The sequence below is a fragment of the Thunnus albacares genome, chromosome 4 (genome assembly GCF_914725855.1).
Source record: "Thunnus albacares chromosome 4, fThuAlb1.1, whole genome shotgun sequence".
Taxonomy (NCBI): domain Eukaryota; kingdom Metazoa; phylum Chordata; class Actinopteri; order Scombriformes; family Scombridae; genus Thunnus; species Thunnus albacares.
Window position 1 is genome coordinate 2649818 of NC_058109.1, and position 14509 is coordinate 2664326.

The 14509-nt window shown below is 38.8% G+C and overlaps 1 protein-coding gene across 2 annotated transcripts in view; it reads left to right on the forward strand.

Moving 5' to 3' along the window:
- The window catches only part of LOC122980362 (poly(rC)-binding protein 4-like), a 179759-nt gene that overhangs the window by 150709 nt on the left and 14541 nt on the right, over positions 1-14509 (forward strand). For both annotated transcript variants that reach the window (XM_044348301.1, XM_044348302.1), the window contains one exon: positions 12704-12873. In XM_044348301.1, coding sequence (XP_044204236.1) covers positions 12704-12873 — 170 coding nt within the window. The remainder of the gene's footprint in view (positions 1-12703; positions 12874-14509) is intronic.

Below are 14509 nucleotides of genomic sequence, written 5' to 3' on the forward strand. Positions count from 1 at the left end.
CCATAGTTGTTGTTTTCTCAGGCCGGGTAGCGGCTCCTCCATCCGGACTGCTGCTAGTGCAAAAACCACTGACACAGTTAGCTTTAAATTACAAAATTTGAACGTGAAATCAATAAATTTTGCTCTCAAATTGATAAAGTTTGGAAAAAAACTCCATAAAACTGCACATTATTTTATGTAACTGAGGCGCTCAGGCAAGTACAGCAGAATTAACTCATACACTCCTGTGCAATCTAATCTAATCCAGTACAGCAGCTCTGCCATAAATTCTACATTTACGAAGCTGAGACATTTTCAGTTTTTGCTGACATTGTCAGAAAGGTGATAATTCTCCTTTATGTTTATTATTGAGGTCATAGTGCGTGCTGGTGGTGTGCTGAAGGACATTATATTGAAAGTGTTCCTAATATTTTCTCCACTCCATTAACATACATGTGTAAAATATTAGGAACCCAGCAGGTAATACAGACGTCTACAGACTGTCAGGAAGCAGCAAAGCGTCTGTTTGCTCTGTTACTCTTGTTCACATCACAAAGTTTGCAGTTGTTTCCGTTTTTACAGGCTGCTGACAGCAGCAACAAACTGACTATAAGCATCGACTCTGCAGGGATCATGACAGTTTAATGAAAAACACCAAACAGTGGTTTAGATTTGGTTCACCGACATTCTACAAATATGTGTTGTTGTCGGATGGGGAAAATGCGAGCGAAGGGAGCGAGTGTGTTTTTTTCCCATTAACACTGAGAGGCTATATATTCTCCTTTCTGCCTCACTTGGCTCTTTCACTGCTCCTCCACTTTGCTTCTCTCCATCCATCCATCAATGAGTGTTAGTCACTCATTCAGTCTTCAGCTTCTCTTTCTGCAGTCACACACACACACACACACACACACACACAGCGAGTTAAATACAGTCTGTCAGCAGATTACACCCCTGAAACCACCAACTCAACTCACCGTCAGTGAGTCAGGAACTTCTTACTGTCATTGTAGTTACTGTGCAATTTAACTGCTAATAGAAATCATGTGTTTTCTATTCCCTGATAGCTGTATATAGATAAATATGATTTAGTACATAAAATTACAAACAGTTACTAAGTAAGTTACAACTAAGCCAATGAATATGCAAACAAAATCACAATTAGCATACATATATCTAAATATTTTTTATTTTAAATATAAAAGTCAAAGTTATATTTGTAAGATAAATATTACCATATACCATTACATTTAAACATGACCCAATAAAAATGTATTCATGAGGAGATTCCCAACATCACTTCAGTAAAGACTGACTGGTATCTTCACAAGCACTTTTACCTCTCAGACTGTAGGACTATATTATTTTTATCATATCAATCAATATTTGGCTAATCGCTTCTTTCCAGTTCAGGGAAATGAGTAGCTTTGTGCTTTCAGAATAAGATTCAGTATATGTGTGAAATAAAAATACTTACAGTTTTAAAGCAAATATTGAAATCACAAACCACAAATCTGGAAATTGTTAGTGAAAAAAACATCGTGAGACAATGAGACAGACTATAAAAGACGGAAGAATACAATAAATAACTTCTGCAATTTTAGTGTTTTTCACTTTTATAATTCATTCAAATCAGACTCATGTAATCTTGTTCATTTCACATTTTGTCACATTGGTTCTTTATGAATGAAATGTCTGCAGCCGCACTAGAAAAGGACAGACAGAGGAAAACTCTCTGACATCATAATCAACACCTCCGCAGGTGCTCTCACCTTTCAAGTAAATTAAGCTTCAGTTTCATGGTTTTAACATGCACATGCTCGTACGCTGGCCTGAGAGGACAAAGACACAATAGCGTCGAGCGGAGCGGGGGTTTCGGGCTCGGTGCATGCGAGTGTGTGATATGTTTGTGTGTGTGTGTGTCATTGAGCAGGGCCAAGCAGAGCAGCTTAATGACATCCTATAGCTCACAGTTAGAGATTTAACAACAACCCTGTTTCTCTCTCTCCTTCAATAAACCTTTCCAAATTACAAGGGCAGCAGGGATTCACCCAAAAATAGCCCTTGGTCCGTCCTCTTCCTCCTCTGCTCTTCAGCTTCAAGCTGATTTCACCCAACAGTACTTATATAAAGCTGCTCAGAGGGAGACACGCAGCACTGTACAGCATCCTGCAAAAAAAACCTAGTGCCTCCAAAGCAATCAACCTTGTAGAGAATATAAAGGCGCATCTACACAGAAAGTATTTCAGACACATTTTTCAGTTATTTATCTGAAGCACAGCTGGCAGAACACATTTATTTAAATCCATACAGTTCTCTACACAGGACACGTCGTACTAACACATTACCATCCTAAGTGTATTTTTACATTTCGAGTCTGTTTTACATGCGTAACTACAGAGATTGTGTTTTGAGCTTTGAGCGCTGCTAAAACGCAGGTGTCCTGCACTCTTTACTGTACCTGAACGCATCACATTCAGTCACAGTCGGAGGATTGAAGCAGCTGCTGCTCTGCTAACGTGCTGCTGTCACTACACAGCCTGTGTAGACATTATGTCAACACCTCAAATGAGTAATAATAAACCACTAATATATATATGGATGTATTTTGCTAATAATATTTAAATACTTACATGAAATTTTGAATGCAGGGCTTTTATTTGTTACAGTGTATTTGTACTTTTACTGTAAAGCCTGAAATGCCATAAAATAATGATTTAACGAAGAAATATGAAATATATTTCCACCTCACTACCACTGCTGTATGTTTAGCATTATTAAACTTTTTATGGTTGTGTCTGTGGTAGCACTTGGTTAAGGTTTGGAAAAGATTACAGTCTTGGTTTAATACAGGAAAAAGTTCCACCATCTGTCTGAAACGAGCGTGCACACAGAGGCAGCAGTGAAGTCTCGTCTCTTCACCTGCACGAAACAACGCACCAGACACGAAAACCAGCCGCTTCTTTTACTGTAAGGAAAGTAGATCCACGTCTCTCACAGGCTGGAATTTATGCGACCTGCAAGAAACATGCACACATGCACGCTCTGACTCACTATTAGGGGTGTGCACGAATACAAATACGTTATTCGGCAAAGCACAAATAGTGGGGTTTTTATGAATATTTGTTTCATACAAATATTTCAAAAATTATCTGTTTTCAGGAACAAAAATAAAACCATGTCAAACACCAGAGTGCAGGTCGGTTACATCACTATCTCAGTGTCTCTCCTCTGCTCCGCTGTGACGTCTATCAGCAGGTCTCAGTGAGGGGAGTCACATCCACCTGCTACATGACGCACATTTCCTCATTTGGACATCACTCCCAGAGTTGAGAGTGTTCACCAGAGATAAAGCTGAACTACTGACACACGCTTCATGAACACTTATTGTAAGTTTCTCAAATTAAAAAAACAAAAACAGGATTTTTATGCCTATTTCCACTTTTATTCGAATACAAATAATTTTGCTGCCTCAACAAATACAGATACAAATACAAATACTGGGCCTTCTGCACATCCCTACTCACTACTAGAGGCTCCCTTATGTGATGTAATATGACATCAGATGGATTTCTGACCATTTTCATGATAGATAATCTATAAATCCAGGAAGAAATTCAACCTGCAAGTTGCTCTTTAACCAAAGTGAAGCTCTCTGCTGTCAACGTCCAGCATCCACCTCTGACTACATAAATGTACCTTCATTCATTCTAAATAAACATCGCCTGTGAGCTTAATCCAGGCTCGGAATTTGGGAAACAATTTATAATATCAAAAGATAATTTCTCTGAGACGGCGTTGATATTGGAGATACGAGGTTTTTTGTGCCAGACAGCTGAGAGTATGTCGCTGGTTATGACTCACTGGAGGCGGTTCATGAATCAGGGAGGCTGTTTGTGAGGTTGAACAGCAGCTAAAGGTGGATTTCACACAAATGGCCATGACCTGGTTGTTGTCAGCTGGCACTTTGTCTTCTGTCTCCTGCAGTGTTATTATAGCCACCACACACACACACACACACACACACACACACTGAAACATATAAATAGCACACAGACCAGATCTACATCAGAGCTTGTTGGCCAAATGACTTGTAGGGAAAGGAATGTTTGTGGTGCAGAGAGAGAGAGAGAAGAGAAAGAGGCATTAGCAAGGATGAAAACAGAAAAAAAAAAGAAGAATTGAGTGAAACAGGAAGCGAACAGGCTGAATAAATGAAAGATCTGGGTCATGAGCGGATGAAAAGGAACAGAGACGTAAAGAGAAAGTGAGAAGGATTGATGGAGAGTTAAGCCTCTTGCTCGATATTTGCAACTCAGAAGTTCCATTCAAGAAAGTATTTTAGAATAGAGTCGAATCCTTTTTTTTGTGTCTTTTTCATATCCAGGTTGTGTTTGATGTGGCTGTACGACAAGTGAAGAATCTGACATCCAAAATCTGTCTCAGCAACTATCCTTCCCTGCTGAAAAGACTTAATCCCAAACAGTTATAAGATGCTTGTTATATACCTGACCCTGATCTTTCTAAAACACACACACACACACACACACACACACACACACACACACACACACACACACACACACATCCAGATGGGGATTTGTTAGTGAGACGTTAAAGGGAAAAACTGAATGAACGAGAATTTAGATGCTTCTTGATTTGTCGGATTTATACCAACAAGGTCTGTGACTTAATCAAAAAAAATCAAGTTTGAATGAATTTCAGTACCAGCCACTTACTCACACAGCCTAATCCTGAACAAAGCTGTTGACTTTGTTCGACTGCGGTGCCTCTGCTGTCTCACTTGAGCGACAAGCTAACATTAGCGTAAAGACCTGATCACACCAGCATTTTTTTGCAGGGCCAAAATACATCCAAGTTATTTTTAAAGAGGACATATTCTGCACACATTCTGCAGGTCCATATTTATATTCTGGGGCTCTACTAGGATGTCTTTGCAAGATTTACGGATAAAAAAAACCTCTTATTTATCTTCTACTGGCCCTTTATGCAGCTCCTCAGTTCAGCCTCTGTGTGAAACAGGCTGTTTTAGCTCCTGTCTCTTTAAGGCCCCGCCCTCTGTTCTGATTGGTCGGCTTCAGGAAGCTATGTAAACAAAGTATAGTAGCAGGATTTCACTTCTTTTTCTCAACAGAACGGTTGTTTGTGAGCATGTGCGAACAATCTGATGTCATCACAAGCAGGAAGGAGAGGTAACTTCAGCATTCAGAGCAGCTTGAGATGTGTCCCCTTTAATTTAATCTTTCATGTCAAGTTCAACTTTGGGGAACTTTGACTTGTGAAAGCCTTCGTTGACGAATGGGAATCCGTCTTGACAGCGCTGACCTTTGAGGAGTCTCCGAGTGTGAGAGTCCAAAACGGAGGAAGCTATCGTCGCTTATTATCTGTCACTTTTATTGAATCTCCTCTGTCTCTGAGTAAAAACTGCTCTGCACAAGAGACATGATTTGCAGACCTTTATGAGACAGGAGTCAAATATAATGTGTGCACTTATCATCCTTATTGTCTAAATCTTGTTTAAATCTTATGAGAAAACATCACAAAATGACTTTATTGTGATCACAAGAAAATAATAATGATACAAGTTGAAAGACAAGTAAATGTATTACAAGTCATTAACCTGAATTAATGAATCTCTCCGAGGCAAAGTATTATTACATCAGTGTCTCTCAATTCTCTTTACAAGTAAACAAACCAATAATTAACCGTAAATGAAAAAGTTATTTAATAATCTGTGTCCGGAGCTTTATTTATTACCCATTATTGTGTCCCTCAATGTGATAAATTTCAGGCTAATGAGCCATAACGAGGGTTAATTAGCTGCTTGTACACTCATTCTTCACACCAAACTTCCCTTTTAGAGATCAATACAATAAAATATACTTACATACTTTACACCCTCCTCATTATCTCTCCTCTCACAACATTTAAAGATCCCCTCCAGACATGTTTAAGATGTATATAAAATACTCTACATCGAATAATTATTTGTGTTTTTCAACAGAAAAAGTTACTTTATCTCGTTAAAGGTCCAATAAATGAAACTGAGCCTCACTGGATGTCAGCAAACAACTATTAACGATATAGCGGAGTAATGGCGACCTGAGCAGTGAATGAAGTCACACTCCCGCTGTGCGTGTTGTTATCTGAGCTTCTGTGTTCTTTGTTTTGGTAGCAGCACCGGCCACACGTGTTTCCAAGATGGCAGCCGCGTCACAAACTCTCACTAAAATATGTTTCTTGATCCATATTTCTATATTTGATCAGCACTGCGTTGTTTGACAGTTTGATCAGAGTTTCATGAGTTGTCAGCTTTCTTTTTTTTCCCCTCCAACTTCATCGACATTTGCTTCGGTCTGAGATGTTGGTGCTATAGTGCGACATCTAGTGGCTGAATGTCGTGTATTGCAACTTTAACGTTATGTGGAGCAGAGCAAGTGAACCCAAATGCAGAAGACCCGAAGGCAGAGCAAGGCTGAAGAATAACTTCTTTATTCAAGGCTTGTGCAGGCAAAACAAAGCTGGCAGAACAAACCAAAAACAGAACAAGACTGAATAATGCAGAACAAACAGAGCAGAACAAAGGATCCAACAAGACTGAACTGAAAACCAGGACTTAAGTACAAACTGAACTCATGAAACAACAAGGAACAGGTGGAGCAGACCGGGATCTGATTGGCTGGGGAAGACGCAGGGAGCAGGGCAGGGCTGACGAGACTGATGCAGGGCAGGTGTGAAGGATGTGTGGAGAGAAAAGCAGGCTGGAGGGAAACAATGCAAACAGACACAAGTAGACTCAAGAAAGCATTAAATGCCTGCAGACAAAATGCGAACAAGAAACACTCTGTGCTACAGAGCTAAGTGAGCTGCAAGATAGTCTGAGACATGCAATCTCTAGAAGTCCAAAACATAGATCTCTTCCATTACCCGAAAACTGATACATCACCACTTGTGAACTGCATGAAAAGCATTAAACCTGCAGCCCAGAGAAACCAGCCTGAACCAGGTGAAGTTCTGTTTGCTCTTCCAATCGAGCACATGTATTACGAACGAGGCAGTAAAATGTCTGGACGAAGGTTCAATGCAATGAGCAACAGTATCTCAAGTAGTCCTTTAACATAATCTACAACATATCTTCTCCCACTCAGACCAGTTCAACTAACAGGGAAAAAGTCTGAGGGCATCTGGTGGACTGGTGGACTGGTGGAGGGACCTAGAGCCAGTTAAAATCCTTAAAATTACATTTACTCCTTCTCCCTCATTAAAAAATCCAGAATCTATGAATGCAAATATATTTCATATCAGAGGTTTTCCTGCTGGACACGAGATGTTTCCTGCTTCACTATAAAGTTCATTCTCAGTGTTTGTGCACTGGAGGCTTCAAGTTTCCACATCACACTTGTGTAAGTTAAATATCGGACCACGATTTGCTCCAAACTGTTCGTTGACCCTTCCCTTAAAATCAGATTTTCAATGAACACGGAGAAACTTTCCACTTTCAGCTGACAAATGTGAAAACTGTCCTCTAGTGTCAAACTCTGCACAGAACATCATTCTGCACAGCGAAGCTCAAACTTCCAATTTGAAGGAACAAGGAGAAAAACATTTTTTTGAGTGAAGGGGACATTAAATCCTTTAAATGCAGTGTAGAAGAAGCAGTTTTATGTTTTGTCAGAGAAATTTAACACCTTGCGTCTGATCCTGAGCCTTAAATTTCCTCGCTTCTGTTTTGTTGTTATCAAGTTTCCGTCTCATTAGAGCACAGATGAGAAAATAATGTTGCATTAGCACATTTGTTTTTATATGCAGTTTATTTTCAAATAAGACCTTGACAGCCAGGACACACGGTACAGCATCACGCCTGCCTGCCAGCACGTGTTTGGCTTTTAGAGACATATTCACGGTCTGAAATGACACTGAGATAAGCAGAGTAGCTATCTGTCCATTGTTACCGTGACACCTACTCTGTGACTGTTATGGCACACACAGTAAGCTCATGGCAGGCAGTTGAGTCAGAGTTCACCACCTGTTGCTATTCCACATTCTTAGACAGACACGAACGGTTAACAAGAAGAATGAATGGATGGATGGAGAGGCTGAAACATAAACCACACAAATAGAAACAAGGGTGTCGGTTTGGCTTCTTAAGAGGGAGGGTACAGAGAAGCTAAAAAAAATGAGTTTATGAACATTGTTATATTAAGTTTTGAAGCCAGGACCTTCAAAATAAGAAGTGCAGGATTGTTGCCTCAGACCCAAGCTAACGCTAGCTCACTGGGAACACCGAGCACTGCATACTGGAGCTAACATTAGCTACTTTAGCTAAATTGTGCTAGTAGGGCAGGTGTTATAATCAAGTAACATTAAACTTAATGAAATATTGTGACAACAGTCCAACTCAGTGCGAGTCCCAGAGCCATGGACAGCAGCAGGTGAGCCAACTGTCAATCACAGAAGGCAGCCATGACAGGTCTGTGACAGGGGGCCATCCAGATCCTTGGCAGATCCCCACTGGGTCCTTGGCTGTAATCAGATCCCCCAGATGACGTAATGACTCCGTGGCTCCGACTCATAATGCCCTTAAGCACCCATGTGTGGAAACCAGTTGCAATGCTTTATCTGTCCATGCGGAGGAGCAGTGATTACGCCTGTAGCGCCGCTGGACAACATTGACCCAGTGAGCCTGAAATCAGCTGTTCTTATCACATCTGATGTGTATGAGGGAGATCGCTTCCCACACAGAGCATACTCTTAGGTAAGCACTTGTTATTGTCATAAGGTCATGAAAATATTATGCTGAAACTTTTTGTAAAACATTGAAACAGATATTTTATTGAGCAAGCGAGACGGCCAAAAGATTCATTATTCAGCAGAGCTGAGATGAAAGCAATACGGATGGAAAATTAATGATATACAGTAACAAATAACTGCTATGATCTGCTGTTAACAAAGCATATAATTTATAGTCATAGAGTAGTGACTTTGCTTTGTTCCAGCAATGATTTGCTGCGTGCAAATGTTGCATCCAAGGACTCAGGCAGATGTAGGACTGTCGTGCAACAAGCAATTTCTTTATTTTTGCTTTTAACAATGAAAATAAAGCAGTATATACTCGCTGTTACAGTCCTGCAGCACACTTTCACTGCTGCTAAAACCATTGTCTTCTTCTCTTGGCTACAATGGACAACAACAAAGTTTTCTTCTTCTCCTTCACAACTCGCTTTTTCCGACTCAACAGCATAACCTGGTGGCGGGAACCAGACAGCGCATCCATAAACAATACTGAATGAAAAACAAACTCACTAACACTGTATCCTGGAAAGACATTTATGATTATCTACATCGCCTGCAGACATGAACTTTTATGCAGTTTAAATTTAACCCGTTAGATGAATTAAATTCTGCAAATTAACTTGTTAAACTCAACTGATTTAACAGTAGGGAATGCCCTTGTTAACAAATATAACATATCTTACTGATATCACACAAACACAATAGGGGAATAATGTGGTCATACAAAATGTAAACAGGAAAGTAAGATAAAAATAATCTGGTTTAATTACTTGTTGTTTCTCACATTCAACATTTAAACACATTGTTCAGTTCATAAAATCTTCTTATTAAGCCATTTTAGTCTACAAGGGTTCATTAAGGGTATTTGAATAGGAAGTAGACGGAAGGTGACAATGAGTATTTCATTTGACTGAAGAAAAATTCCACAAGTTTAGGGTCAGTGTTCGGGTTATGGTTAGGGTTAGGGTTATGGTTAGGGTTAGGGCATTAGGGTTAGGGTTAGGGTTAGGGCGTTAGGGTTAGGGTTAGGGTTAGGGCGTTAAGGTTAGGGTTAGGGTTAGGGCGTTAGGGTTAGGGGATTTGGAATCCAGAGGTGGAATGAAAATATTGTAAAGTAGGGTTCAGACAAATTAAACATTCACCCTTGATTAATAGCAGGAGTTTTTTATTTATCTGTTTTGTCAGCCTCTTTAACAAGTTAATATTAGGGTTTGGAGGAACATCAGACAACATATTTCCTGAGCATTATTCACAGATTACTTTTCTCAACTCTGTTTTCTTTCATGCACTTGTTATCTTGAGGTTCTTTGCGTTCGGTGTTTCCTTCTCAAACTCCACAACAGCAAAATATGAGCAGAAAACATTTTATTCACACAGTCAACTGTAAAGAAAACATGAAAACACAACCATCACAATTCAGCATCTGTACTTGGAGAGGAGCTGCGTGTTTCTTTATGGATTGTTAATTTGTTCATACTGTGGCATTAATCAACATTTATATACAATAATGAATTCTTCAGTGCATGAAATCTCCTTCTTATTAAGTCATTTTTAGTCTGTAATTGAGCCCTTAAAGTCTTATTTTCTTTTTTTTAAGTGCATTAAATTTTTACCTTTTTATTAATTTTATTACATTTAATGAAGCATTGATGTACAGAGCTACTTTTACCTAATTAATGGTTCTGAGCGCTATTGTCATGGTGACACCCTGCTATTGAATGAATGGGCGTGTTTACAGTGGAAACTAGATACGCCCAGGAAGAGGGGGGGGTGGGAGGGGGTTGACTGGAAACTGGCTGGCAGGCAACTGGGAGCGGCAATGCTGAGTGTGTTGTACTGTATAAGTCTTCAAATCTGATTAATGTGGCAATAATTTCCAAAATGACCACCAGTGCACTTATTAGAGGGTCTGAATTTAGAGATTGAGACCATAATGACTCGTTGAAATCAATGATTGACTCAGTATTTCCAGAGAGAAGTTGAGGCTTTTTGAATGTCAGTTGAGAGCAGCTAGCGGCACTTAAAGGTTCTTCATCCTCAAGACGTGGTGGTTACTGCTGGATTTTAATGCACTCAGAGGCGTTTCTAGTATTTTGTCCAGCTCCTTTATATCAGTTGAGGTGGGTAAATGTCAGCACATTATCTTGTTTTGCCAAATCATGCGTCCATCATAATTTAGCATACTATAAAGACTTTAAAAGTGCACCAACAGTGAGCCAAATGCACAATACCAGGACGTGGAACTGACGAAACTAAATGGAGTGCAGCATGTTATTAATGTTACTACAGCAGCTCCACTGGTTCAGTTTATACTCATGAAGCGAGCGACTCAGCCTGTGGAAACAGTATTACGATATCTTCTGTGGCTCTGGAGGAAGTTTTCGTAAGTCTGGGATAAAAACGCCTCCTTTTCTCAGGTTGAACTTAAAGCACGGCTCAAGGGTCAGCTGCTCCATCGCTTTGTCCCAGACGGATGAATCCTATTAACTCTGGTGATTTTGCTATAGTGCCACCAGCAGGTTGACATTTTTGTCACTCAATAAACCGTCATTTTGGGAGAATCTCCTCATTGTGTGGCCGTTTTTTGGGGGTTCTTGAGATGTTTTTGCCTAAAAGCAGATGGCTGGTGATTTTCTCTGTTTCTATGTCGTCCAAAAAACTATTAAAAACATGTCAAAGAGCCACACAATGCAGTACAAAGTCAAGAGGTTGTAATATGTAGCACAACAAGCTAGTGAAGCTGTGAACAGAACCACGTTCCTGCACATGCTCAGTGGCGTCTGCCTTACACAGAACTACTCTCCAGAGACTGAGATCGCTGTTATCAGGTTTTGGATAGTAGATCAGTTCATTGTTGGTTTTGGATTCAAACATGAGATTTGCTGACAAGAAGAAAAATATAGAAAATCAACAGACATATCTGCGTAGCTGCAATACAAACAAACTGAAGTGAACAATTTAAAAGTGAAGAGAGATGTGAAGAAGTGAAGGATCCAGTATTTTTGGAGCTTGACTCCCTGAGACTGATAAACTCTGCCTCTCACTGACTTCCTCTGTAACACTTCTCCCAGTCCCAGACTTCCCCACCAAACCAGTATGAGCTCCACAGTCATTTAAACTATACAGTCATTTTACTTTATTATATATTTAATCATCACACCATTGCACTACCTGTGTACTGCAGCCTTCTGCTGCTATTACTTGGTATTTTAATACTTAAGTAATTTTTTAAAAACTAATTATACTTTTATTTATTATTTATAGTTTTCTTATTATTATTGTTTGATATTATGGTGTAACATGTGTTGATTTTTGTTTTTTATATATCTTATTATATCTCGGACTCATGTGAATTTCATTCCTTTACATGTTCAGTGTGTTGGAATGACAATAAAACCTTGAAATCTTAAAAGTCGGGATATCTCTGACAGATTTTGACAGATTTTGTGGAAGTGTAATACTAAATGACTGGAGTATCTCTACACTTGTGCTTCTCCTGCTATGACATTTCAAAATGTCTTTTCTACTTGTGTGTATTTGTAGTTTCAGCAGGTGTGTTACATGTTGTCTCCTGTAAATGAAAATAAATGAATGAATGCAGTTGGTTTTAATTTGTTTTTTTTTGTTCTTTTTAGAAACATGTAGTTGAAAGATTGTTTTTATTGTTTATATATGATTTTTAATAGAATGTTAAGTAATTTTTTGACATGCGTGTTGATAAAATACACGTAAAGTCTGGTGTAGAAACATTCACGGTTGTTAAAATCAAACTTCCTGCAGCGAGGAGCTTTTCTGTGCCAAGAACATTTATGAAGTCTTGTCACACTGAGATACCCAAAACGCTGCAGTTCACATTTTACCTTTTTAACACTCTCTAATCCTAATCCTCTCTGTCTCATCCTCCTCACAGCTGATTGGCTCAATCATCGGTCGCCAGGGCACCAAGATAAACGAGATCCGGCAGGTATCGGGGGCTCAGATCAAGATCGGCAGTCAGATAGACAGCACCAGTGATCGACATGTCACCATTACCGGCACGCCGATAGCCATCAACCTGGCTCAGTACTTAATCACTTCCTGGTAAGCGTCCAAAGGAAAAGGAAGTATCTGGAGTAATACTGTACTTTAATGGCCATTAAAGATCCACACTAGACATGTTTGAAGGTTTATGAAAATACACTACAATATAAGTAGACCCTTTGGAGGGCCCCGACCCCTAGGTTGGGAACCACTGGACTAAACTAGCTAACTGTATATAAAGTAGTGTAAACTAGCTCCACCTCCAGCAGCTACAACAGTAACATGCTGCTCTAACACTGATGCTTCACTATTAATAATCTAATGATGTCATATATAATAATATATCAGTCAGAGGGACCAAACCACTACTTTTACTGCAATACTTTAACTACATCAAGCTCATAATACTTATGTACTTTTACTGCAATACTTTAACTACATCAAGCTCATAATACTTATGTACTTTTACTGCAATACTTTAACTACATCAAGCTCATAATACTTATGTACTTTTACTGCAATACTTTAACTACATCAAGCTCATAATACTTATGTACTTTTACTGTAGGAGGATTTTTCATACAGGACTTTTACTTTTAATGGAGTGTTTTTACATTGCTGTACTGGTAGTTCTACTTAAAGATATACTATGCAGGATTTGTCGGTTGGTGGTCCCTCCTCAGCTCATAATCCCGTGTAGTCTACCTTTAAAATGATAAGTAAAGTAAAAGGATCTTTTGAGAACAAGGCTGAAAAATCTGGAAATTTTGCCGTTTTGGCTTTTTTAGTAATTCTTTTCTTTTACTGTGACTCTTTTCTAACGAACACAGAGTCGAGACCACAGATAAAACAACACCGTCAAGCTTTTCTTCCCTAAATTATGATGTTCAGTCATTTCATTACGCCTGAGAAAACCGGACTAATTCAACTGTTGAGAGTGTCGGAGTCTATTTCTACCTCATATTACTGATCAGCATGATGCAGTCTGTAGTTTGTCTACTTAATTATTGAATAAGTCACTTTAATAGATCACCTGAGAATGAACATCTTGGCTGCACAACCACACAAACAGACCTACAGCTCTGGTCTATTCTGTTATAACATCATCTGACAGCCGTTAACTCCAGTTTATAGATAGATAGATAGATAGATAGATAGAAACAAAAAGAAAAATTCAAGTTGCAATGACTAAAAGTAATGATGTAAAACTGTGGTACTATACAATAAGAACAGTATTTACACAGAACACCACAAGATAAATAGATAAATGAAAAGAAAAAGAATAAATCAACCTGAGATGTTAGAAAAATGTGCAGATTTACAGAAACTGTGCATAAAATCCTGATACGGATAAACAACATGTATAGACAGAGAATGCGGTTATTACCATGTGGACAAAGAAGAACGATGTAAAATATAAATAAATGTACAGACACAAGTTTAACAGATTAACAGATTAAAGCAAGAGGTTGTCAATGAGCAGGAAGTGTCATTATATACACAGTATATAAAATGGAAATAATGCAGAAAGTGCAAAATATCTTCCTACTGAAATCATAAGTTTTTATATCACGACCTACAAAAAGTGTTTTTTTTAACATTACTACTAAAGATAAAAGGTTGTGTCTGATTTCTCTGCTTTTTTGTGAATATCAGATAAAAAACAAGACTTTTTATTTTTGTATAAATAAGAACG